The sequence below is a fragment of the Mycteria americana genome, chromosome 5, assembly GCF_035582795.1.
Source record: "Mycteria americana isolate JAX WOST 10 ecotype Jacksonville Zoo and Gardens chromosome 5, USCA_MyAme_1.0, whole genome shotgun sequence".
NCBI lineage: Eukaryota > Metazoa > Chordata > Aves > Ciconiiformes > Ciconiidae > Mycteria > Mycteria americana.
Window position 1 is genome coordinate 73,414,989 of NC_134369.1, and position 23,859 is coordinate 73,438,847.

Consider the following 23,859-nt stretch of genomic DNA (forward strand, 5'->3'; position numbering starts at 1 on the left):
GTGATGACAGGGACGCTTTATGGAGATCCTGTAAGTGATTTTGTGGGAGGTTTTTTGCAATCGTGAGACAGGAGCGGCGTGACTCCAGCGTTACCTGACAGTAGGCGTGATTTCCAAGGGCTTTGTGGGCTTCATCAATAACCAAACATTTAATCTCTAGAGCAGGACATGTCCCACGAGAAAGATCATTCACCATTATTTGAGGTGTAAGGAAAAAAACTCTCTTGGTAGTCCACAGTTCCCTCCGACTGAGGGCTTGGGTTCCGCCTGAAAATTAAAAACATAACATTAGCAAACTGTTCTGCTGAGAACACACCATGACCCATGACCGATGGCAGAAGGCCGAAGGGGCTGGCAGACATGTCGGCTTTGGGAAATGAGTGCCTTTTAAAATAGCATGCACCTTGATGCTATTCCCATTTTCAGGAAAAAAAAAAGTTAATGCCATGACTATGAAGATTTTTTGCATTAAACCAGTAAATCCAGAACCGCGGAAAGCAAGGCTGGAAAGCTCAAGACGCCCCCCAGCCTCCCGCAGCCCTATACCACACCATCTGACAAAGGTTTGCGCTTAAAACCAGGTTATAGGTTCAGTCATTAAGGCTATTACTTCAGTAAGCAATAAGCTGCAGTTCATGGGGTTTGTAAAAACTTAAAAAAAAAAAAAAAAAAAGAAAAAAGCCATTATTCTTTGGCTTAAGTTTCATACAGAGTATATTTTCTGTGCAGGCATTTAGGCCTCTGTGCGGAAACCCCAAGGCTCTGTGACCCACAGGGCTGCACCCCAGAACTCCAGAAAACACGTTCCAGCGCTTCATCACCCTTGTGTTGCTGCCCCGGGGGTTTAACTATTGCAAAACCTAAAATTAACCCCTTAAAAATCTTCTTGTCCTAAAAAAAGACTTTTTTTTCTTGTCCTCCACTGTGGCTTTTCACGTTGCTTGCCCTTGCCTTTAAGCCAAGCAGCCCCGACGTTTGCGGCTCCTCCGAGGCGACCCCCGAGCACGGTGCGCCCCGAGGCGGCCCCGGCCCCCCGTACCTGTCATCTCGGCCATGTGCCGGGCCGGGATCCCCATAACGCGGGCGCAGGCCTCCATCTGCTGAGCCACCAACGGCTTGGTAGGGGCGAGGAAGAGCACCTTGCCGGACGGGAACCAGCGGTAGAAGTTGTACATGACGACGGCAGCCACGAAGGTCTTCCCCAGCCCGGTGGGCAGACAGACCAGCGTGTTACCCAGCAAGGCGGCGTGGGCCATGCGCACCTGATAACCGCGCACCGGGTAGTTAGTGGGGTAGATCCAAACGGACCCCGCCGCCGCGCAGAAACCCGCCACCGGGCTCGGGGCCGGGTCGGCCGCCGCCGCCGCGGCCGCCAACAGCAGGTCATCGTCTGCCGCCTCCTCCTCCGCCGCCGCCTCCTCCTCCTCCGCTGCCTTTCCGCTCGCTGCCTTCCCGCCCGCCGCCCGCCAGGCCTGCGGTAACGTGCTCTGCCGCCCGCCGCTCATCCTCCCTCAGGGCACCGCCGCACCGCGCGGCTCCCGCCCGCTCTGAGGTAGCGCGCGCCAAGGCACACCGCCCTCCATTTTCCCCAGCGCCGCCGCTTGAAAACCCCGCGGGAGCCGCCGCGGGGACGAAGGGGTGGGGCGGGAGGCGGTGGCTCCTCCTCCTCCTCCTCCCCCCCCCCCCCGGGGATGACGGGAAGGCTGGGCGGTGCGTGAGGAGGAGGAGGAGGAGGAGGCGGCGGCGGCGGCGGGTGGGAAGATGGCGGCGACGGCGGGTCCGGCGCAGCCCTGGAGCGCTGAGGAGCTGCGGAGCGAGGCGCTGCCCAAGAAGGATATCATCAAGTTCCTTCAGGAGCACGCAGCCCAGGCGGTAAGGGCGGGAAGGGGTGGGCGGTGTGGGGGGGGACCCTCCGCCGCTCACCGGCGTGTCTTGCAGTTCCTGGCCGAGCACAAGCTGCTGGGGCAGGTGAAGAACGTGGCCAAGACGGCGAATAAGGAGCAGCTCATCGCGGCCTACACGCAGCTCTTCCACACGCAGGTGCGGGGCCGGGGCGGCGGGGCCGGGCGCTGGCGGTCGGGCGGCGGCTGATGGCTGACGGCTGCCGCCCCTCTTCCTCCCCTCAGCGGTTTAAGGGCACGGACGGCGCGGAGAAGGCGGCGGAGAAGACGAAGCCCGCTAAGGCAGAGGAGGCCAAGGGGAAAGCGGCGAAGGCCGAGGAGGCCGTGGAGGAGGTGGGTGCGGCACCCCGCCTCGCGTTCTTTGGGGCATCGCCCGGGGCAGCCAAATTAACCAGGTCTTCAAAAACCTGGTTGCAGCAGGAAGTCTGGCTGTACCATGTCTTATCCTTCCGCAGCTTCTGTAACTTGAATTAGTGATGGGCCCTGTGCATCTCTCCTGAAGCTTGTCTCTGCTGAAAACTGCACCTACATTGCTGTGTTTTCCCTAAATATTACAGCACTGCAATAACACATGGACACTTTAAAACGTGTCATTCACTAACACTGTGTTTATTCGGTGCCTTGGACTAAGTGGTTTTTTGGTCTTGAATGTAGTTGGTCTGAGACTAGTTAATGCAGCAGTCATAACTCTGTTTTTATAAACTTAGGGGCCACCAAAGTATACGAAATCAATTTTAAAGAAGGGTGATAAAACTAACTTTCCGAAGAAAGGAGACACTGTTCACTGCTGGTACACAGGAAAACTACAGGATGGAACAGTCTTCGATACCAATATTCAGACAAGTAAGGTCATGTATATACTGTTGGGCTTTTGTTGCAAATGCACGTAGAGGAAATTAGCTGGAATCGTCAAGCAGCATTTGCTTGACGTTTGCTTCTGGAAGGTGTGCGTGGCAGGAGTCCTGACAAACTGCTGCTGCCATCGTGTTGTTGAGCTGACTGGGGGCGTCCCTGCAGTCTGCTCCTGAAGCCTGATTGTCCGTGAGGGAATGCAGGGCAGTATTTTAGGACTGGCTGGTGTCAAGTGACACGGCTGCATCTTGCCAGACCTCACGCTTGGCATTCTCCAGGCCATAGATAATGGGAAAAGCAGGGATTTAATCAGTACTGAAACTATGTTGGAGGAAAGACAGTTCCTGCTCAGGGAGCTTCCCTGTCTATGGAACTCGAGCACCAATGGTGGAGTTAGCTTCTCTAAATAGACATGTCTTGGTGTGCTTCTGTAATAAGCCCTTAAACGTGGAGGCACTGGAACGAGAGGGATTTTGAGTAGTCTGGGGTATCATATCCACTGTGGAGAGTTATGCTGGTATTTTTATGACAGTTTCTCTATCAGAGGATTTAGGTATATGAAATTCTGAAATACTAGAACCGCTTTTCCAGCAGTGATGTCCAACACTGAGAGGAACAGCAGGGCTGTCACTGGAACGCTGTCTGTGATTCATGGTACTTGTATGCTGTTTGAAGTTCCCTGTTGACTTTTTTTGCCTCATTAATGTGTTTATGACTTGTACTATCAACTTCAGTAATTCAGAAATGAGTCTTTGAGGTTTAGTGGATCAGTATCTGAAAGACGCTCATCAACTTTAGCTCTTGGTGCAACGTGAACATTTCATAATGTTTTTAGTGCACAGCACTAAATTTCCCCTAAAAATCTGACAGTGGGCTAAAAATAATACCGTAAGAACAGATATTTCTATAAAGCATGATCATAATAGTAATTTTAGACAGAAGTATGGTATGTGCTGGTGTGATGTTAAAGCCAATGAATATAATACTCTCTTTCAGGTTCAAAGAAGAAAAAAGCAGCCAAACCTTTAAGTTTCAAAGTTGGCGTAGGAAAAGTAATCAGAGGTGTAAGTAAACCATTAATGACTCCCTCAGAATCCAAAAAGAGTTTTCATTCTGCAGGATTTATGACCGGGGTGCAAATTTTGAGCTGCTGTTCTTGTTTCTTGTGGAGGTAAAAAGGCAAGTCGAAAGCATTTACATCCGCAGGATGTCGTATTTATTCTTTACGGATGCATTCATCCCTCTGCAGTGTCACTCCTCTCGTTAAGTAGTGTGTGGAAAACAGTGTAACGATGACGTGTTCCTCAGGACAAGCACAGCCTCTTGCGCGTGTCTGTCCAGTGCTTCGCACAGTAGACCAGGTTATCAGGTCCCCGGGGCGCCATCGATCACGGTATGCATGCCGTGTGCTCTGGTCTGTCAGAAGATTGTTTTCTCTCAGCATCTCTTTGGTATTTGCCTCGGTGCCTCTTCATGTAGTTCAGTTCAGCTGTTAACTCTGAACTGGATGCTGAAACTCCAAATTCTAGTTGCTGTCGTGCACTGGAATGAGTTGTAGGTGTGATGCTGTAACTCCTCTGCTCTGTCCAGCACCGAGCGCTACGGTCGTGCGGGTAGAAGCTGTGTGAGGGGAACATCTAGGTAGAATAAAAGCATGCGGTAGAAGAAGCAAGCGTTCTGCCCACCCGTCTGCTTGCTTGCTTCCTGAAGTCACAGACAGTGGTGTGAACTTGGTGTGTCTGGAGATACCAGCTTGTGTGCAAAGCAAATCATAGAATAGTTACGAGGTGCTTAACTGTCTCGCTGCTGCTGAGCCAGTGGTGAAGTTGGTGGCTGTCTGCATGAGGTAAGAACGCAAGAAGGATCTTATGCTTACCTGACTTTGAAAACCAAAACAAACCCAGCCCAACCCAGTATAATCTTCCATGCTGCTGCTGTGCAGGAAAGGGACCTTTATGGGTGACGGGATTGGAGCCAAGAAGGGCAAAATGTCCCTGGGCTTGCGGCCAGTACTGCAGAAGCAGCAGTCGCCTGGGTTTTTCTTTAGTCTCTTGGCATAGTGCTCCCGCGTTTGTGTGGGTGCCAGATACCTTCCTTCAGCAGCTACAAGGCATGAGCTGCAGCTGTTCGTTGTGAAACGTTGATACGGTGCTAAACAGAATGCCAGCTTTGAGCAGCGCGAGCGAGTCTTCAAGGGGGACAGGCACCAAAATAAAATTAGTCTTTAAGCATCAGCCCTAGGCAAACGCTAATCCATTGATTCTGCGGAATGGTAGGGAAACGTGAGGCAGAGAGAGACAAGCCCCTTGGGGGTGCGTGGGGGTCTGCTGTGAAACGGATGCTGAAACTGCGGACGCTTGCAGTGAAACAGGCATGTTACTTCATTGGTTTGCTAGTGTCTTCACAACATAAAAGCATGGATCTGAGCTGCGAAGTACCATACGGGGGAGCGTCAGCCAAGGGGGAGTGTTCCACACGCAGAAAGCAGGTAGAGCTGCTGCCCAGCGCCCGCTCTGGGTGGGTGAGCGTGCGGGAGAGAATTGCCTGGCATTGCGTGGGTACTCGTGGAGCAACCTGGAAAAGCGCCTGAAGTGCACTTTGTCTTAAGCTCGTAAGACTGCTGTGTTCTGTTGTTTGAGTTTGGCGTTTTATTTTTGGTTTGGTTTTTTTTTTTTTTCTTTTAGTGGGATGAAGCTCTCTTAACAATGAGTAAAGGAGAGAAGGCTCAACTGGAGATTGAACCCGAATGGGCGTATGGCAAGAAAGGGCAGCCCGATGCCAAGTATCCTTCCACAGTCATTACTCATTCCGTAACTTGGAAATGCTGGGTGGAATACAGTGCTCTACGGGCAGGGACGTAATGGGGGGAGCATTCACTTGTTACTGATGGCAGGCTTAGAATGTTAATGAATATAAAGAGATTCAGTGAACGTAATGGATGGATGCAATTGCCATTTGTTTTGGAGAAAAACTCCTGTAGGAGTCCTGCCGAGGAGAACTCGCTATTGTTTTCTGCCTGCATTTTTACTCGAGCTGCTTCCAAACACTTGTTCCCACAGCAGCAATGGGGATGCTAACCAGTGTTGTAGGGAGGTGGGAGGAAAGTTACCTGCTGTAGAGACAGCCGTTAAATCTTGGCCAGGAGAACTGGTTCTGGGACACAACTGAAATACGGGACTGAGTGGGTGATCCTGCAGCCTGTCTCACGCAGTCACGTTTCTCTTTCACCAGTGCTTCCAGAGGAAGGGAAGCGATTGTTCTCTCTTGCTGAAATCCTGCGGCATGGTCGCTTTAAAGGACTGTCTAGAACCTCTTCTTCCCCTGTGGTACAGGACAGTCTAACCTCCTCCCGGGGGAGGACCAGAGGCTGCGTCCCAGAAAGGGAGCCAAGGCTGAGGCAGTGCGGGTGGGACTCAGCTGCTCCCCCGCAGAGGAAGGGGCATAGCGAGAAGTACGCCTTCATACAGGGCGTCCCTCTGCAGAGCTGGTACCCAGCGTCTCACGGCTGCTCCCTCAGACAGCCGCTGTGGTTCCGCACCGAGTCCAAGGCATTGGAGGGGTCAGCGGAATACAACGCCAAGAGGAGAAACGGGACCCCGGTGGCAGATCCCTGCCCCCACTGGGGTGTTAGCGGGGGCTGCTTGGGGTCTGGGAAGCTTCCTTAACTTGTGCAAACAGGATTCCACCAAATGCAAAACTGTTCTTCGAGGTGGAATTGGTGGATATCGAATGAAACGAGGAGTTTCCTTCGCTGCTGGGAATCCATTTATGATCAAGAAAGCTTCTGAGAACTGCAGTTTTGCTCTTGTAACTTCAGGGTATAGTTACAACTGTGGCCTTGTACTGAAATCATGTTTGTTTTCCCTGCCCCCCAACTGCTGTACAGTAACATACCACTAAAGAAAACATAGTTTATACAGGCAAGTGCCTCTGTGTCTGTGATCGCCTTAAAACTTTTCTCTTACTCTGGGGGAAAACGGCCTCACTCTCCAGCACACTGCTAAAGGAGAGGCAGGCCCAGCCGGAGCTGCCACGACTGTTTCACTTCTCCCTTGCCATACTGAGCGGGAAAGCATTCCCTTCGATGCCGAGCTCAAGTCTTCAGCACCGCCTGTCCCTGCCAGCTTTACCTGCTGTGTAGCTGCCGTGTTTTACAACAGCACCCACCCAACAAGTGTAGTTAACCTAAAATAGTAGGAGGGGAAAAATTCACATTTATAGTCTGGGCACTAAATTTCTCCTTTAAAGGTGTTTCAGAGCACTGTCCCCCCCTTCTAGACAAGAACCCTACATGCCACAGACGTTCCTGAGGTGGCCCTGTGCCCTAGCCACAGAAGTCTGTGCCAACAAAACCAGTGCTGAACTGAGACTGGCGTTCTTACTCCTGGCTTGAACGAGGCACTCCAAGAAAGCTCAGAAGACTGCTGAATTCCTTGCTTTTATTACAAAAATGGGAATGATCACTTTGATCAAAATGAAAAAAGTTTGCTCACACTGTGTACATGAAAAACTCTAAATACAAAAATCATCCCAAACACAGTTTGTGCTTTTTAAAAAAGAATGCAACATCATTTCGCACTGCATTTTAATTTCTGCCCCCCCCCCCCCCCCAATAGAAAATACACGTCGCAGCTTGCAAAGGCTGCCATCGTAATCTGAAGAGTTTCAATCGTGACAACATGAACAAAGCGGGCGGGGGTTGCTCGCTGGGGCATGGAAACAATCTGGTGGCCAGGCGGGCGGCGATGCTGGGGGGGAGAGGACAGCCCTGCTCCTGGGCTGGCAGCCGCCCCGGCCCGCTTGGTTCCTGCAGCGGCCATGGTGGCCAACACCGGTCAGCAGAACGGCTTTGGGGAAAACCAAAAAACCTACAGCTTTACTGATTAAGTCTATGGAATCATTATGAGACTGAAAAAAATTCTGCAGGTTTTTCCACAAATTAGTGCAGGGAATTTAAAAAAAAAAAAAAATGCATTTGTGGTAAACTAGTAGAATTGTACAGATACCATTTATCAGTTACCAGCACACAAATCTTGCGTCACACATACCCTGTGAACATCAGCTCATTTCACATGCAAAAGACCAAAAAGCAGGTATTACAACAGTTCTTTCACATCCCTAATTTAGAAAAATATATCTTTTTTATTCCGTCTTTGTTGAAACTGCAGCACGGTGAACTTCACTCACTCTTCGGATCAAGTGGGGTGGTAATACTGTCCGTAATTCCATGCGTTCTGGTAGTTGTACTAGGAAACAAAAGCAGACATGGTAACGTGAGTCAGACTGCCCGAGCTCCACCACGGTACCTGATGATGATGAGCTAGCGGTCGCTCCAGCCGGGCCCAGCTCAGGCTACCCAACGGAGTGGCCCGCGCGGCAACGGCAGTGCGGACGTGCCCACGTCGCACGCAGAACGTTCAGGTCCGGGTGCCTCTGCGGCGAGGCTGTGCACGCGCCCGTACCTCAGGCTGGTGCAAAGGGTGGGACAAGCGAGGGTGCTCCTCTGCGGCGCGAGGCCCGTGAGCGCCGAACCGCCTGCAAGATCCACTGCAAGTCAGCTTTGCTACGGAGCTAAAACTGAAGTGTGGTTCAGTCGCAAGTCCAGGGTCAGACTTGTACCAAGGGTCAGCGCAGAGGCTGGGACTGTTGCCTGTCAGGTTTTTAGTCACTTAATAAGCATGCATGTGGTAAGTCTGCAAACACAGGAGAGGGCAGAGGTTGACTCTTGCTCCTCAGATCCCCTCTTTGGTACCTGCTCTACGGCTCCTCGTCACTTCCCTTTCAACAGAATCTCGTAAGAGGGAGGAACAAGGGAGGGAGCAGAAGGTAACGGAAGCATGAATTGTCTGTCATCTAGCTCCGGGTCCGCCATTGCAGCACACCCCGCAAGACGGGAAAGCCAGGGCAGAGAGCTCGGGTGCCCTGACGCCTAAGCCAGCAGTTTGCAGCTGGCGGAGACCGTCACTGAGACGGTTCCCATGGTCTTGCTGCAGCCAGCTGTACCTCAACTATCCAAGCTGAGCCCAGGTAGGTATTCAGCAGCGTAACCCTCTTGGGGTAGCATGAACAAGTGTTTCTGCCCACTATCCTCAAGCAGATTGTGAAATACACAGAAGGCAGCGATGGAGTTACTGCATCAACCACAGGACTGAGATCTTCATCACCACTCTAAGTCTGCTATTCCCACGGTTCTGTTTGAAAACTTGGGGCATTTTTCCTGGCCTAGCGCTGAGCAGGGTTTCCCTGTGCTGGGCGAGACACCTTTCACCACCTGACTTTGGGAAGGACACTTGACCTTGATGCGGGCAAGTCTGAAGCACAGTTACGCAGCGGCCGGTTTGTGTCCCATCTGCAAACGCTGTTCCCGCTGCCCTGGTAGGCTCCCTGCAGTCTGAACAACAGTTTTCATTAAACTGCTTCAGCAACGGTTTCAGTTGGACCCTCTACGACTCAGAGCTCCGAAGAACACGCATTCCAAGCCTGCAGTACACAACTCTCACCCCAGCCGAGGGGGCACCAGCAGTACCCACCTTTACCAGTACTAATCTCACACATAAAGGCAGGTGTTGAAGCCTGCCCCTCGCACAAGTCAGAACACAAAATGGACTGGCAGTCCAGAAGCAAGCAGAGCATGTGCTGGAGGTCGCTGCTGCCACAAGCAAGAAGAGGAAACCAAGGTATGATACTACCGATTCACTCTTTAAGCCCCTATAGGGGACAAAATGAAACGCCACGCAAGAATAGCCCCAAAAGACAAGCTACTGACCAGAGCGATTCTGCAAGCGCTATGTACCAGTGCAGTGGAACCCCTACCGAGACGTTTCAGGAACTACTTGCTGGAGAAGGTAACTATCCAAACGCACAGTAAATTGGCACCCCAAGGCAATCCCTCCTTGGCAAAATGCTTCAGCACAGAACAAATCTATTGCCATTAGCCAGCAGTGTCCTCAACTCTGTCATGCCTCCCTTCACGCGGAGAGCTAGTCACCACACTGCTCACCTTGCTCCACTCCAGAGAGAAGTATTTTACACTTGTGTAATAGCCCAAACAGGAACCAACAAAAACAAGACCTAACTTTTTACTCCAAACTTTCCTCACCAACTGACACCGGGCCATAGAGAAACGTCACTGGGAAAACCACAACGTGCACATATTCAGAACGCGCATGTTAAACGAAGGAACCAGAGCATACGCCTACCTGATACCACGCGTTGTAGTTATACGCTGCCTGATTGACCTGCATGTCTCCATCCATCATCTGTGCCGATGCCAAAGTTGGGTCATCTGTGAGCATTTTCTTTTCATCTGGCTCCTCTGATCTGTGAAGTTAATATTTGCTGGTAAATGGTATCTTAGATCAAATTCTGAGCATGTCTTCATCTAAGAAATGTCTAACGGATAAGGGTAAGTAGTATTTTCAAACTTGGTGCCCTGTCCGAACAGGGTAACAGAATCTGATTTAGAGAAAGACAGTAGTGTATTGTGCTTCAGAACAACAGTCTGGTTTTAAATTGTTCTGGTGCTCAAACTGAGGCAGCAGAAGCATGTTTCTGCTTGGAGACCGAGTTATTTTTACCAGTACTGTTTAATTTTTCTGTGATACATAACTCAAAGTTATTTTCCAATAAATCTGCTTCCAAATACTTTAGCCAACAGTAAAGCCCTATTTAGTATATACCTTAAGTGATTAAAAAAACAGTGATTTTGTTCTTGCAAGCAGTAGGTTTAAAGCTGAAAAACATATGTATATATATTCATAGATTAAAGAAAAAAAAAAGTCTCCGAGACTGTTCTCTAAACTGATTTTAAAGCATTTCCGAAGTGCTTTGTATCAGCTATCGTTCAGCGCAGTATGTGTTCCAGCTACCCCGTAGTGCACTGTCTATCAAGTTCGTTTATACCCTCAGGTGAACAGATTTCCTACCCGTTTTCTGCTCTCCTTTTTAAAGAATCCTGCTCCTTTAGAAGTGCTTGGTGTTCATCATAGGCATCCAAAAGCCTGAAGGGGACAAAAAGAAATAAAGCTTTGCTCACCATTTTCACGTAAACATTTTAGACACAAGCAACCATTTTAAAATGTCTACTTCAAACTGGGAAAATACAAAAACATTCTACAACAACCTCAACCATAATCAGATTGTAATCAGTGATCCACCATGAAGATGGGAAAGCCAAAAAACTTAATCTGAAGGGGGGTTCCACAATGCATAGTGAAAAGTTTCCTGCGAGCTCAGAAATTCCCAACTTGCTCAACCTTTATCACACTTCATGCAGTTCTTCTTTATAAAGAAGTTTTCTAAAACTTGTTTGTGATACAGCTGCTTCTTCCAGTGACTGCATTCCCTCAGCTGCGTGTTGATGCCATCCATAGCAGCACTGATATTTAGGAATCAACATTTCTTTAAATGCTGGAAACGAGTATTACACAAAATGGGAACAATTCCAAAGCAGCACCTTACAGCCTTTCCCAGACAACATGGGAAGCACAGGTCTATTTAACGCAGCACAGAAGAGTCACATTATTTACATATCGAGTATACCATATATGCCTGAGTGAGAGAGTAATACTTCTATTTCCTAGCTAAAGTTCCCAGGAATAACTAAGTATCATTTCACCCGCTGTATACCAGAGTTTACCAGGTACCACATGAAAACTGCTTCTTCTGTCAATATGGCTCTGTGAAAACCGTTTCTTGTACTTATTCTGTGCTCTACTATGATTTGGAAACTAAAAACTTCATTTTGTTTGGTCTATCTAGGATCCCAAACTTGCAATGCTTGGCAGCCACGCAAGTGAGAATGGTCAGAGGCAGCAGATAAGGAAAGCTATTGTTAAAAATGTACAGAGCAGAAAAACTAACTCATGGTTAGTCCTTCCAAGTTATTTAGCTGCAAAATTTAAATAAAAACAAGAGCTTTTTTTACAATGGAGAATTAAGAGGAAAAAAGTATATCTAGTATTTAATTAAACAGTTGCGCTTCTAGTATCTGATCCTCCCACATAAGCGTACAGCATTGTTAATACTTCTGAGCACAGAAAAATGAAATCAATGCAGTTTTGGAAGCCTCAGGCAGCAGCTCACAGGGTATGGAGTAGCAAATGACACCTGTGTCACAAACCACTTCAGGTTCTCTTTGAGGAATGTCCTCCTTTAGAAGACTTAGCAAGAGAAAACCACAGTAAGAAGTTACGGGCAGCATAGTTTTGCTCCATGAGGTGTTAGGTATTTCATAAAAAAAAAAGATAATTTTCTGAAAAGATGTTCCTATTTAAAAATAGGAATTTGGTTTAGCAAAGCAGCTATCCCTCAACAAAGAGCTGATGGCACAAAAGAAACAAGTTAACGGATGCCACCAACCCTGCCCCTTCCCTGCTACTTCTACAAGTGCTCTGTTGGTGACCCTAATTCGGGCATTGCACAGATTACATCTTACTTGTTCACATCAGAACCAAAATCTTCAAGAAACTCCACTTTTCGCTGAGAAAACGTAATCCTCATTTTTATAGACAACGCGCCATTGACAGCTTTATCAAAACAGCTCAAGATGTTTTCTTCGTTTTGCTTGAGATCGCCACTGTACTCCATTTCAAGTAAGTTGAGATACAGTTTCGTATTTTCCTGTTCAAAAGATGTATTAGAAGTTGTACATCTTAGGTCATGTTAGGTTTTTAACGCTGAACGTGTGTCTACTGGATGCATACCAGAACATTTACATCATAAATACATGCCAGAATAGTCAATAAAAAGGTTTTCTTTTACATTGGTCATCTTTGACCCGGTTTGTTTCACAAATCGATTAGAAGTGATCTAACACTACAAAACCAGATGTCACGCTTCGTTAACAGTAAGCGAATAGTATTTGGAGTGCCAAATATTTCTGTGGTTCTACAAAATGATCTACGACTACTGCCGACACGATCAATTTTGTTTGCCTTGACATGTGAACACGCCTATAACATTTAAGATTCTAGAAAGAAAAAATGAAGGTATGGAGCACATTGTGCTTCTGATGAAAAAAATCTGCAGACTTCCAGATTTGCAAGCTGCAAATACGGCAACATCAGGTTAGAGGGACTGGTGTCTCCATGTAGTAATGAAACATTACATACAGTTACAATTCCTGTCATCATTGTTGCCACATTTTTAAAAAAATGGTTCAGAGAGAAAAATACCAGGATTTTTTTTTTTTTTTTAAATACAGGAAAGAGGGAACACATACTTTGTCAATTTCTATGGCTTCTGACAGCACTTTTCTTGCCTTTGGAAGATTTTTCTGTACTTTGAAGAGGTGTCGAGCTAATTTGATGGCATAAAACGACGATTCGCTAATTGATTTGGCATTCCTAACAGCATCTTCAAGCAGGTGTTCAGCTTCCTCCATGTTTCCATGTCTGCGTTCTAAGCTTACTCTTCGTAAGCGAATCATTGCTAGCCCTAGAATACACTCTTCAAAAGTTTTCAAGATTCTTCTTGCTTCATCGATGTTGCCTAAAACACCGGTGAAGATGCTTTAAGATATGAGACATCCAACAGCCTCTTAAAAACAGAATCCCTCCCAGCAAAAACTAACGTTGCTCTTACCCTGCTGCTCCTCAAAGGCAGCCCACAGCATGTGAACCATTGGTTTCTTAGGCAGATGTATCGTGCAAGCCCTGCTGTAGACATGCCTCACTCCTTCAATACTATGATTCTCCATGTATTTGGCATACTATAGTTGAAAACAGAGCAGAGATTGAAAAATGTAAAGCTTGTATTTGTCTTTAAAAACATGACAGAACGATAAAATTCTTTTGTTTAAACCCATTCAGCACCTTTATTGAACCACTAGACTAGTTTCTGTAAGGAAGGACGTAGAGAGGCAACGAAGTTGGCATATGCAGCAGTCAAATCTGGTTGCAAGCAGACCATCTCCTAATGCAACAGATATAGTTATATATGAACAACGTTCCACAAGAGTACAAAAGGTTAGTCACTAGATCAATGTATGCAATCAGCAGGAGATAGGTGGTAAACCACTTCCCTTACCTTAATCCAGAAGTCCTCATAGAGGGCACATGAAATAACACATCTTTCAAAGAGGACCACAACTCGTTCATGAGTGCCATTTTCTATCTCAAATTCTAAGTACTCTTTCCAGTTTTTCAGCTGAATTTTCTCCAGAGGTTTTACATGAAAGTAAGGCCTCTTTATCTGCAAGAGTCACAGTATGGCAACTTATGACTAATAAGCATACCACCAAGTTGCTTAAAAAACAAGTGAACAGCCACACACCACTCAAGTAACGCCATTTCAATAAACGGGACTTCAGAATGACACGTCATTATCTATTCAAACAACTCTGCTGGGGTTACCCAAGCACTGATCAAGAGATTTTGCTGACAGTTGTGATCTAGGCTAGTAACTTGTTTTTCTAGAAACAGTGCAAGTGTTTACAGAAGCTGAGAAAGAACTCAATGCAGTTACTGCCTGCAAACCTGCGGTCGCAACATAACGATGACGTTGTAAACAACCATGAATACTGTCCACGTACATACATACGTCTGAAGTACTTACTGTGGTACGAGCGCATATCCTACAAACTCAATTCAAAGTTTGGTTGAGACTCATGACAAGGAAGACAGAGCACTGAATCGAACTTCATATTAAATATTTACATTAAGCCCATTATTCCAAGAGCTAGCAAGATTCCCTTTTTACTGATGACTACAAGAGGAGCTGGGTGGAACAGAGTTCAGCACAGAAAATTTAAACATTCCTTTGAACTAAGCGTAGCAAAGCATCCTTCCAGAGATCTTTTGCTTTTTCTCTCCTTCATCTTTAATTTTACCCGATTATTTCTCTCCTGTACTGCAATTCCATCTCAGATACAAATACGTACAAATGGATAAAGAACTTACAATAATTAAGGAGTAACGTTCAGTTCTTCAAGGCCACCTGAAATTCAAAGCCAATCACCCCCTTCATGCCCCTCATTGAACTCTACTACGGAACCCAATACTCTTTCTCCGTTTTGACAAATTCACAGGCACCTTGTTCTGGCTAAAACAACAGTAAAACAGGTCTAAGCGGTCTCCTTCACTTGCGTGACATCTGTTGCCTATCTACCTCATTTCTGTCCATTATAAAGACATGTTTAACTTCGTACTTCAAACTCCTCATAGATCCAACACGGTGGCATCTACAGAGCAGATACCTTCTCTTGGTAGAAAAAGTACTGGTTCTGGCCAGGAGCAAGGGAGGACATCCTGTCTCTCACACATTTTCTGCAGCACATCCACAGTTCTAGCATTCTCCCGGGTTTCCATAATTTGAGCTTCCTGAGCCAAGAACACCTATACTCACATAACCGTTTTCCACATTGTAGCAGCATATTTGAGCCTCACCTACTCTAGGGACATGCTTTGTATGCTCTCCTTCCTTCTACGACAGGTTAACTGGTACAAAAGTGATCCTGCGACACATAGGACTGGTAACGGCGCTTCAGGCTGCTGTGTAACAGGAAGGGAACCCACCCGAGTTAGACTATGTTCTAGTCTACGGCGCCAGGACTGGCTGCGTACTACGCTTTTGGGTTCCTTCGGCCTACAAGGTATCTGGCCTAGTCCAACAAGTGCAATAAGCAACACAGCGGTTCTGACACCACGTAACCCATTAAGGAGTCTCTGAAAATCTGTCCCAGCTGTTTAATACAACATACTTCTTAAAAAGAAAGTAAATTTAAAACAAGAACCATTTCATGCAATACGGTATTTGCCAGGAAGAAAAACATTAAAAAAAGACTGAGAATTAAAAACTCAGGTTATTTTTTCAAAAGTAACCAAACTTAATTCTACATAGAGAAAGTTCTATATTTGCAGTGATCAAATGATTAGTTTAATTAATTACTTTTAATACGTTATACATACGAGCTGCCTGTTATGATGGCTACTGTTGGAAAACAAAAGCTACCTGATTTCAGGTTTAAGAGTGTAATGTATAATACAAAAACATATGAATTTCATTCTCCTTTTAGGATAGGTTCACCTCTTCAATTAGAATTACCTTCATTCCCGTATTATTTTGCAGTGCTCCACATGCATAAGGCAGTACTAACTTGCATAGCATTTCATGCACATGTGTTTAATGACTGCTTAGTAAACAATACACCATCTTGCCTCTCTCCAAGTACTGCTTAAAGAATTTTAAATCGTCAGATGACAGAGCTGACCTCACAAATTGCCTTTTCACAAGAAAAATGGCAGAGAAGTGAAACTTGATCTTCGTTCAAAGCCCCACCACAGTTTAAATTTTAAGGCCTAACTGTTACTCAAAATTCCTAGCTCCCAGTCTTATGTTCAAAACTCTTGCTCATGCTGCCTTACATAGAAAAAACAAACTCACCGCTTCTTCAAACGTCCACCTCTTACTGACTTCGTGTTCATTGTGGTTAAACATTTCTTGATGAATCTCAATGATTCTGTGCCTCATGTTTTCTATCTCAGTGATGAGCTAAAACATAATTTTTAAATACATAAGACAGGTAGACACCGCATCACCTTTGTAAATGCGTTTCATGACGACAGTAATATGCATACATTAGAGGGATCACAGATGCATTCAATGTTACCCTGCCCAGCCAGGGGAAGGGACGGGATGCTGCCCTGGCGGTGCCTCGGCCCTTAGCGCAACCCAACTGAACTGGTTTTCCATCTGAAGTTTTGCTCTTATGTTAAAGGTGATTGAGATTAAAGATGAACGTGGATCCAAGTCAAATGTGGTTTCAGTACGTGTACATTTTGACAGTTAGCTATTCCTTTGGGTGGCTCCAAGTTTTCGTATGCCTTTGAAGGCTACGAACCTGCACAGACCATTGCTGATGCAGAGCCTTCTTAGGCCACAGTTCTTAAACCTGTTAACTGGAATAATGAATATTCATTCCTAAAGTTTTGTACATGGCTTCTTTAATTTTTTTAACTCTGTTTCTTTAATACCTATGAAAACACCGGGAAGACGTGTCCTGTAGACAAAAGCAGTTATCACATGAGCCAAAGAGCAATGGTAGGCAAGAGAACTATGGGAACACCTCATCTACAGGTAGACCAAATTGTCTGCAAATAAACTCATCTTTCAGCCACAGAGTGAGGCAAGAGATGCCAACGAACACCCTCTGCGCGTGTACCTTGGCAGGGTCAGTTATATCTTCAGTACCAGAGGGCAGGTCGTCTCCAGGTTGCGCATCCTCCCCGCTATGGCCGTTCACAGATGCTAGTTCTCTGCGCAGCTGAACAAACTGCTCAGTAGTCAGAAGGTCTCGAGGCAAGTTGTTCTGTATGTGTTCTTTAAACCTAAGAATAGTTAGAAACAAGTCAACACAAATTTGATGTTTTATGTTGCAATATTCCGCCTAACCAGAGCACAGTAATAAACCCTAGTGGGGTTCTGCATTACTTTATCCATCTAGAGCAACACTGAGAACGCACCTTCCGACAACACAGACAAAATGCAACTTCTACTACCTATCGGACGTCAAAAGCTTTGCACTTCAAAGAGAAATGAAAGGATGATGAACTTCAGTGGTGAAGACAGACCACTGGCCATGTAAAACTGATGGCAAAGGACAAGATCAGTTTGAGAGGAAGATACCTTATTTCCAAAACCAAAAGATCTGTATAAATTATGGGGAAGACTGGTGCATAATTTAACTAAGGTTTCTGGTTCCCTCTTAATCTCTCCGTATTAATGCAGAATTCTACTATCTAAAACTTAACCAAGTATTTATCTTTAGTCAATTAAATTAGTGTTTCACCACACGTGAGCACTGCATGAGGAATTAAAGTTCAAAACTGCTCTTTTGGATTTTTCAAAGACATCCTCTCTTCTTCCTCACAATTCCAAGGCCTGCCTTTATTCCACAGCAGAATTTGTGAATTTATCGAAACTCAAATTCCTAAAATGTGTATCCATACTTTAGAACAATCGGTCAAACTGTGTGAGTAGATAAATAAGTAAGCAAGCATAGGAATCTCAATAAGTATTTCAAGCTCTTGTTCTGAGTGAACATTTTCACGTTTACAGAAGTACGTTAGCGTGTGCTTAAGAAACTCATAGCGTTAACTAAATCTTTGTTTTCTCTTTACCTCTGGAAGTGATGACTGTAGAGCTGTGTCGGAATTCCAAGGATGCGGTCATATATGGATGTAACTTCCCTTAGGTTTCCCTGCTCGTTTTCCCAGTTTATATACATTTCCCACAGTCTGTCAGAACGGAAATCTGTCCCAGCAGCTAAGACTGCATGTTCATAGGCTCTGAAAAATGAAATAATTTTACAGTTGTTTCTGGATGTGGTGACAGAACAAGGAAGAAAAGGTCTGGCTCTTATTTATTTAAAGATTATGAGCATCCTCATTTACTTGCAGCCATGCTTATATTATTTAAATTATTCAAAGTATTTTCTAGATATCTGTAGCAAGATCTCTAGAATTTCAGAAAGTTCGCACTCACTTTTTTTTCCTCCAGCACTACCACAACAGAACAAATAAATGCAACAGAAAAAGCCACTTGCAGGAACGCAAGATATTAAGAAAATACAAAATCTTCACCGCTTGTACCTTGTAAAGATTCTAAAACCATTACTTAGCAGTTTAACACACAAAAGCTATACATCAGTCATGCAGCTAGAAGCTGCTGCAGTTTAAGTTCAATTAAGGTTTTGGGTCAAACTTTAGTCCAACCCCTTACTCTGACCAGGACCACTGCCAGCAACAGATGAGGTAAAACACATTCTAGCCACACCCTGAAAACCTCCAAGGAATTAAATTCCAAAAATTCCATGGGGAACCTGTTCCAGTGGTGCACTGAGGATTTCCTAACATCTAGTCCAAAGCTCTCAAGTCACAACTTTTGACCCTTGTACCACATTGTACTGTCTACCCCTTCTTACGGAATTTGGCTCCATCATCTCTTACGCATCCCTAAAGTAACCGCAGGCTGTTACTAGCTTGCCCCTCAGCTTAAACATATTAACCTCATGACACTGCTATGTAACTGTACCTATGGGCTTCTGGTATCACATAGTCCGCTTTCAACTTACCCTCGAATAGTACTGTTCGTTTCGGGATCAGCGGGGTCCAAGGTCTCCTTTAAGAAGTTTATATAATGTATCCAAAGATCAACACTAAGAGGAATTGCCTGCAGCCCTCTGCGATAAACCTATGAAGAGAACGTGAACTGTACTTCAAATACTTAATGGTGTCCTAATAGAGAGGCAACACTGTGTTATCCGGTGAACCTTAGAAATACTAATTACTGGAATTTTGTTTAAATAATCTACCATTACCATTTGGGTGGAGGTTGGATAGAACATGGCAATGTTCTGATCTCCACGTGCAGAGTCTTGATCTTCAAAGCGCAGCGGTCCCTGCATTCTGACCAGGTTGTGTGGGCAGGCTTTGGGGTACAGACCATAGGGCACAGACCCATTAGAGCATCATTGACAGCGTCTGACCAAAAATGCAATAAGATGTAGCAATTGTGACCAGCAAACCAACTATATTGTTTTGAAAATGAGTAATAAATGTAAGTGACAGAAAAGCCCTGCCCTACTTGTTAAGCTGCAGTGTAATACAGAGGCTTGCACTGCAAAGCTTGACAAACTGTAGAGGTTTAACGCACCTGCCAACAAAGAGAAAAAACATTAGCTACAAATGCCACAGACGTGACAAGTGCAAACAAAATCCCTACAAACCTGGCCATACATGGCAGGTACTGGCAGCCAAATGACTTGCAGTAGGTTAGTCATTATTTGGCTAACAGGACCAACGGCACTAGCTGCGCCCAGCTACCTACATACCTCATCAGACTGTTTGACGTTGTCATGTCGCTTTTCAAGGTCTGCATACTTTTTCCAATATCCATAGCAATATGGATAATGCGTGAAAAACCTGTCAAATGCTTTCCTGGCAGCTGGTAAGTGGTTCTGCAAGAAATACACAATAAAAGCAATGGATCCTTTCCTTAAAAAAAAACCCTCCGCGTTATTTTAAAAACAACTATCCTTTTAACATTGTCTTAAGAACAACTGGTTTTATTTTGTGATCTCTGCTGACAACACGGGCAAGGGCAACTGTCCTAGAACAGCGGCTATGAAAGCCTGATGTACAGTTCTAGATTTGTCACCGGAATATCCACGACTTGTTTTGGGTTTCTTTGTTCACTTCTGGAAGGCCAAGAAATAAGGGGGCAGGTACTAACCTCCTGCTCTACGTACTGTAGCAGATATACCCATCCTGTGAAATCCTGGGGATTGTCCTCTACTACTTTCCAGAACTTGTCAAAATCTGGAGGGAAGCAAGCCTCAATATCTGTTGTCTGTAAACTTTCAATATTTGGAATTTCACTCTCCTGTGTGTTCTCTTCATTCAAGTCAGGGGAACTATCGGGTGATTGTTCCATCTCAGTTACACTCATAATTTCTGTACTGAAGTCCATCTGCTGTTCTTCTGTTGCCGTTTCAGCGCCGTCGCCTGTGCTGTCATTGCTTACAGTCGGCTTCTCCTCCTCTGTACTATCTGCGTTCTCCATAGCTGAGGTTACCGCTGTTTCGTCGTACTAGATCCTGTGGAAATAAAAGGATTCGGTATTCATGCAGTGAAGCTTCAAGTAGAACTTGGGCGTGAGTTATCAGCTAAGTCTCCCAAGTGCTTCAGGCGTCCATGTATTTCGCCACAAACCTTCGTCAATTAGATCTGCTTCACACATGAGCCTTACTCACAATTAAAAAAATGTTAATAGCGGCCATACATTTTAACATCTGCCCATACAAAGCATTGTGGATTTCCTAAAAACCATCACAAGTAGCTACCAAGGTATAAAAGTGAACCAACACAGTTTTCCTATACGAGTCTAGCGGAAGTTTATTCCAAATAATGAATTATGTTCAAATTTATTCAATTCTCCTACTTAGTACAAATCAGTAACTTCTTTGCAAAATAAATATATGCTAAAACATACCCTCAACACCTAGCTGAACTGGCTTAAGCAAAGATAACTTTGCAAAGAAAAGAATTACTACCAGCACTAGACTCAGTCCATATTAACGATGTCTATACAAACTAACCAGCATCAGAGGACCACAAAACACGTTTGGGCTAGCCCCCTACATGCAGTCACTCGCTCCCACACGCAGCTCACGCGGCAGGGGCTCCTCCTGCCCCTCAGACAGACTCCGTCTTCCTCCCACTCTTCATGCTGATCTTCCTGCCCAAAGCTGCTGCCCAGCCCTGCCCTCCGCAAATGCCAGTCCAGCCTCGCTTGGCCACGTGCTGCTCGGCCTCAGCTGAACCTTCTCCACATTCAAGCTAGAGCCTACCGACTACGGGATCCTAGGTAACACAACACCCACGTACAATACAATAGCTCTTAGCTGGCAACAGAGTTGGGATGAAGAACAGCGCGAGACCATCATCCTCAAATGCACTGCAGCAACTACGCCCCTTTGGTTCTCCTCAGAGCAGAGGACAGCAAGTAAGTTTTGCATTAAAAAAAAAAAAAAAAACAGTCCCCATCCCACTCTATCTCCAGAATTCTTTCCCACTGAAAGCCTGAAAATAGAACAAACAGACCACTTACTTCACTTCCACAAATACATCGATAAGGCGTCAATATTATAGTGGGGAAACAATTCTTGACAGAAAGGAAAAATATCTGTACCCTATCAGCAGCAGCTTCAACACGCGAGGTAACAGTTCATGTTCTCCTAGGAGTTCACCAAGGCATGAACTGGCATAGTGTTAGAAGGTCCACATGGTCTACTCTGCAAGTTTTCCAATAACTGTTTTTTTTAAAAGTAATTCTTTCTATTCTCCATTGCATACATCATCTGGCAATCATATAGAATCATAGAACCATTAAGGTTGGAAAAGACCTCTAAGATCATCTAGTCCAATCATCAACCCAACACCTCCATGCCTACTAAACCATGTCCCGAATTATATGAATACAATTTCTTTCCTTTAAGGTAAACAGTTCGTAATTTTGTAACTTTATATGGTAACTGTTCATAAAAACGAACCATTCCTGCCATTTGAAAGTCACACGAACACGACGTGACTACACAGAGCACTATCCTGCTTTCGTTCTACAGGAAAAGAGGACGCTGGTGTGAGATGAGTGGTTTATTTCTCTAATGACCAGCTCTTCCCCACATCCTGGGTCAGTCTAGAAAGCCCGCAACAAAAGCTGGTTTCTTTAGTGAGCGTTGGAGATGTGTCCTCAGTGTTGATTTTGAGAACAAACATGATTTATAAGTTAAGAAATTAAATATCAAAGCAGTGTCACTAGGCCTTGACCAGCGCAACGCACAGAAGAGATCTGCATCATTAGCAACTGCTGCCACCATTCAGAGCTTACCTCTGTGAAGATTACAAAACCAAGGCATAAGAGGAGCGCGTTACGCAAACAGCAGCCACAATGCTCGAAAAAAATAGTTTAAAGGATGCTTACAGCTCCAAATTGTGAGAAAACTATGCAACTGTTTTTAAACATGCAATAATTTATGACCTAAACTTAATTCTGGTATTTGACAGATGTTTTCCCCCTCTAGCCGATTCAGAAGATGTATTCCAGCTTAAAAAACAACTCCTCCAAACCCAGCTGTCTTCAGATTAGGGGGAAGGAAAAAAAGAAAGGGGGGCAGCAGCACTGCACCACCTCCGCACACAAGGTTTCACATGGAAACTACAGTCTGTTTGAGAGTTCCCTTCCACCCAAACGCATTCCAGAACGCCCCAGGGACCCAAGGCATACCCCAAGCTCCTACAGTAACTGAAGGTTACAGCCGATTAAAAAACAGCCGACGTGATCGATGCTGTGGGTACCAAACGAACGCCCGTCAACCCTCGGAGCTACGAAGGCAGCAGACATGAAGCTGATGCAGGTCCAGCACAGCCAGCCACGAGACAGAGTCGCTTAATTCCAGGAGTTTTTACATCACTCGGGCTAAGTAACTAAATAAGTATACAGGTAACTACACGCACCGGCTTTAAATAATTTATGTCAACATATATTACTTGGCCTGATCCAATTAAACGTTTATTGCATATGATATTGGCGTTTATAAATATGAACGAACTAATGGAAGACATCGAGGGAAAACCACAAGCGGGCACCTCCAAGGAACCCCGTGCGCCTCCCCGGCTCTTCCAACCCCTCCCTCCCCTGACAAGCAGCTGCCTGACACTTTCTGGGGCAGGACCGCACGGGCGTTACTGGCCCGGTCCCTTCGCGGCTTCTGCCCAAAGCCTAACGCTTCGGTGGCCGAACGCAGCGATAACGCAATAACCCGCAGGGCGCCCAAGGCTCTGAGCCGGCCCGTTACCCGATCGCAGATCTACCGGCTGTTACCGCACACTCAACACAGACCACAACTACTCCAGTGCGTGCACAGCGCGGGCGGGCGGGCGGGCGGCACTTCCAGCTGCCCGTAACCGCCGCCCAGGGAAGGGCTGCAGGGGCCGCCGGGCTGGCCGCGGGCGGAGCGCCCCACGCATCGCGTCCTTCCCCACGGCACGCCTCTCCCGCTCCGCCCGCGTGGCCGTCCGCCCGCCCGCCCGCTACCGCGGCTCCCGGCCCGACCCCCGCGCCGGCGCCTTCCCCGGCCCCACCGGTGGCTGCGGGCGGCGCAGCCGGCCCCGGCCGACTGCTCTGGCCGCCTCAGCCGCCCGCCGGGCCGCGCCGCGCCGGGCCGGGCCAGGCCAGGCCGGGCCGGGCCTGGCCCGCCCCCGAGCGAGGCCCGCACCCCCGGGGCCAGGCGCGGACCCCGGCCGCCCCCCGCCCCGCGCAAGGCCCGCGCTCCCCGACGCGCCCCCGCCCCGGCCCTGGCCCCGGTACCTGCCGCGGGGCCGGTGACCGCCAGCCCGCCGCGCGCCTGCCGCCGCCGGGCCCCAGGAAGAGCGGACCGCGCCTGCGCGCAAAGCACCGCGCTTGCGCCGCGCGCATGCGCCCCCCCCCCCGCCATCCGCGCATGCGCCTGGGCTGCCCCCCCCCCCCCGCCAAATGGCGACGCGCTCGCTTTCCCTCCCCCCTTTCAGGCAAGGAGGCAGCGGCCACAGCGTTACAGAAATAAATC

At 46.7% G+C, this 23,859-nt stretch overlaps 3 protein-coding genes and 1 non-coding gene across 8 annotated transcripts in view; 1 reads left to right on the forward strand and 3 right to left on the reverse strand.

The window, feature by feature from the left end:
• The window catches only part of FANCM (FA complementation group M), an 80,842-nt gene extending 79,186 nt beyond the window's left edge, over positions 1-1,656 (reverse strand). The window contains exons 1-2 of the mRNA XM_075504013.1: positions 1,040-1,656; positions 95-267 (exon numbers count right to left, since the gene is read on the reverse strand). Coding sequence (XP_075360128.1) covers positions 95-267; positions 1,040-1,505 — 639 coding nt within the window. The 5' untranslated portion in view covers positions 1,506-1,656. The remainder of the gene's footprint in view (positions 1-94; positions 268-1,039) is intronic.
• A 77-nt stretch (positions 1,657-1,733) lies between these two features.
• On the forward strand, positions 1,734-6,673 carry FKBP3 (FKBP prolyl isomerase 3). 2 transcript variants are annotated; one of them, XM_075504020.1, is made up of 7 exons: positions 1,734-1,872; positions 1,939-2,040; positions 2,127-2,234; positions 2,609-2,744; positions 3,750-3,817; positions 5,438-5,535; positions 6,432-6,673. In XM_075504020.1, the coding sequence occupies exons 1-7, from the start codon at positions 1,762-1,764 to the stop codon at positions 6,484-6,486; spliced, it is 678 nt and encodes a 225-aa protein (XP_075360135.1). In that variant the 5' UTR covers positions 1,734-1,761; the 3' UTR covers positions 6,487-6,673. The 2 variants fall into 2 exon arrangements, with proteins under 2 accessions (XP_075360135.1, XP_075360136.1); XM_075504021.1 differs by lacking the exon at positions 1,939-2,040.
• A 499-nt stretch (positions 6,674-7,172) lies between these two features.
• Positions 7,173-23,714, reverse strand: PRPF39 (pre-mRNA processing factor 39). 4 transcript variants are annotated; one of them, XM_075504015.1, is made up of 14 exons: positions 23,622-23,714; positions 19,986-20,349; positions 19,585-19,710; positions 18,826-18,944; positions 17,873-18,040; positions 16,915-17,080; positions 16,137-16,244; positions 13,782-13,946; positions 13,338-13,464; positions 12,976-13,244; positions 12,190-12,374; positions 10,679-10,753; positions 9,953-10,073; positions 7,173-7,999 (listed from the first exon to the last, which is right to left on the reverse strand). In XM_075504015.1, exons 2-14 carry the CDS (start codon positions 20,313-20,315, stop codon positions 7,949-7,951), a joined length of 2,010 nt encoding a protein of 669 aa, XP_075360130.1. In that variant the 5' UTR covers positions 20,316-20,349; positions 23,622-23,714; the 3' UTR covers positions 7,173-7,948. The 4 variants fall into 4 exon arrangements, with proteins under 4 accessions (XP_075360130.1, XP_075360133.1, XP_075360131.1 ...); XM_075504018.1 differs by lacking the exons at positions 19,986-20,349; positions 23,622-23,714 and adding exons at positions 19,072-19,234; positions 19,338-19,406; XM_075504016.1 differs by lacking the exons at positions 19,986-20,349; positions 23,622-23,714 and adding an exon at positions 19,072-19,234 and having other exon boundaries at positions 19,585-19,712.
• Positions 12,809-12,894, reverse strand: LOC142410841 (small nucleolar RNA SNORD127). The gene has a single exon (XR_012776046.1). It is a non-coding gene; the product is annotated as a small nucleolar RNA SNORD127 (small nucleolar RNA).
• Positions 23,715-23,859: the final 145 nt, after the last annotated feature.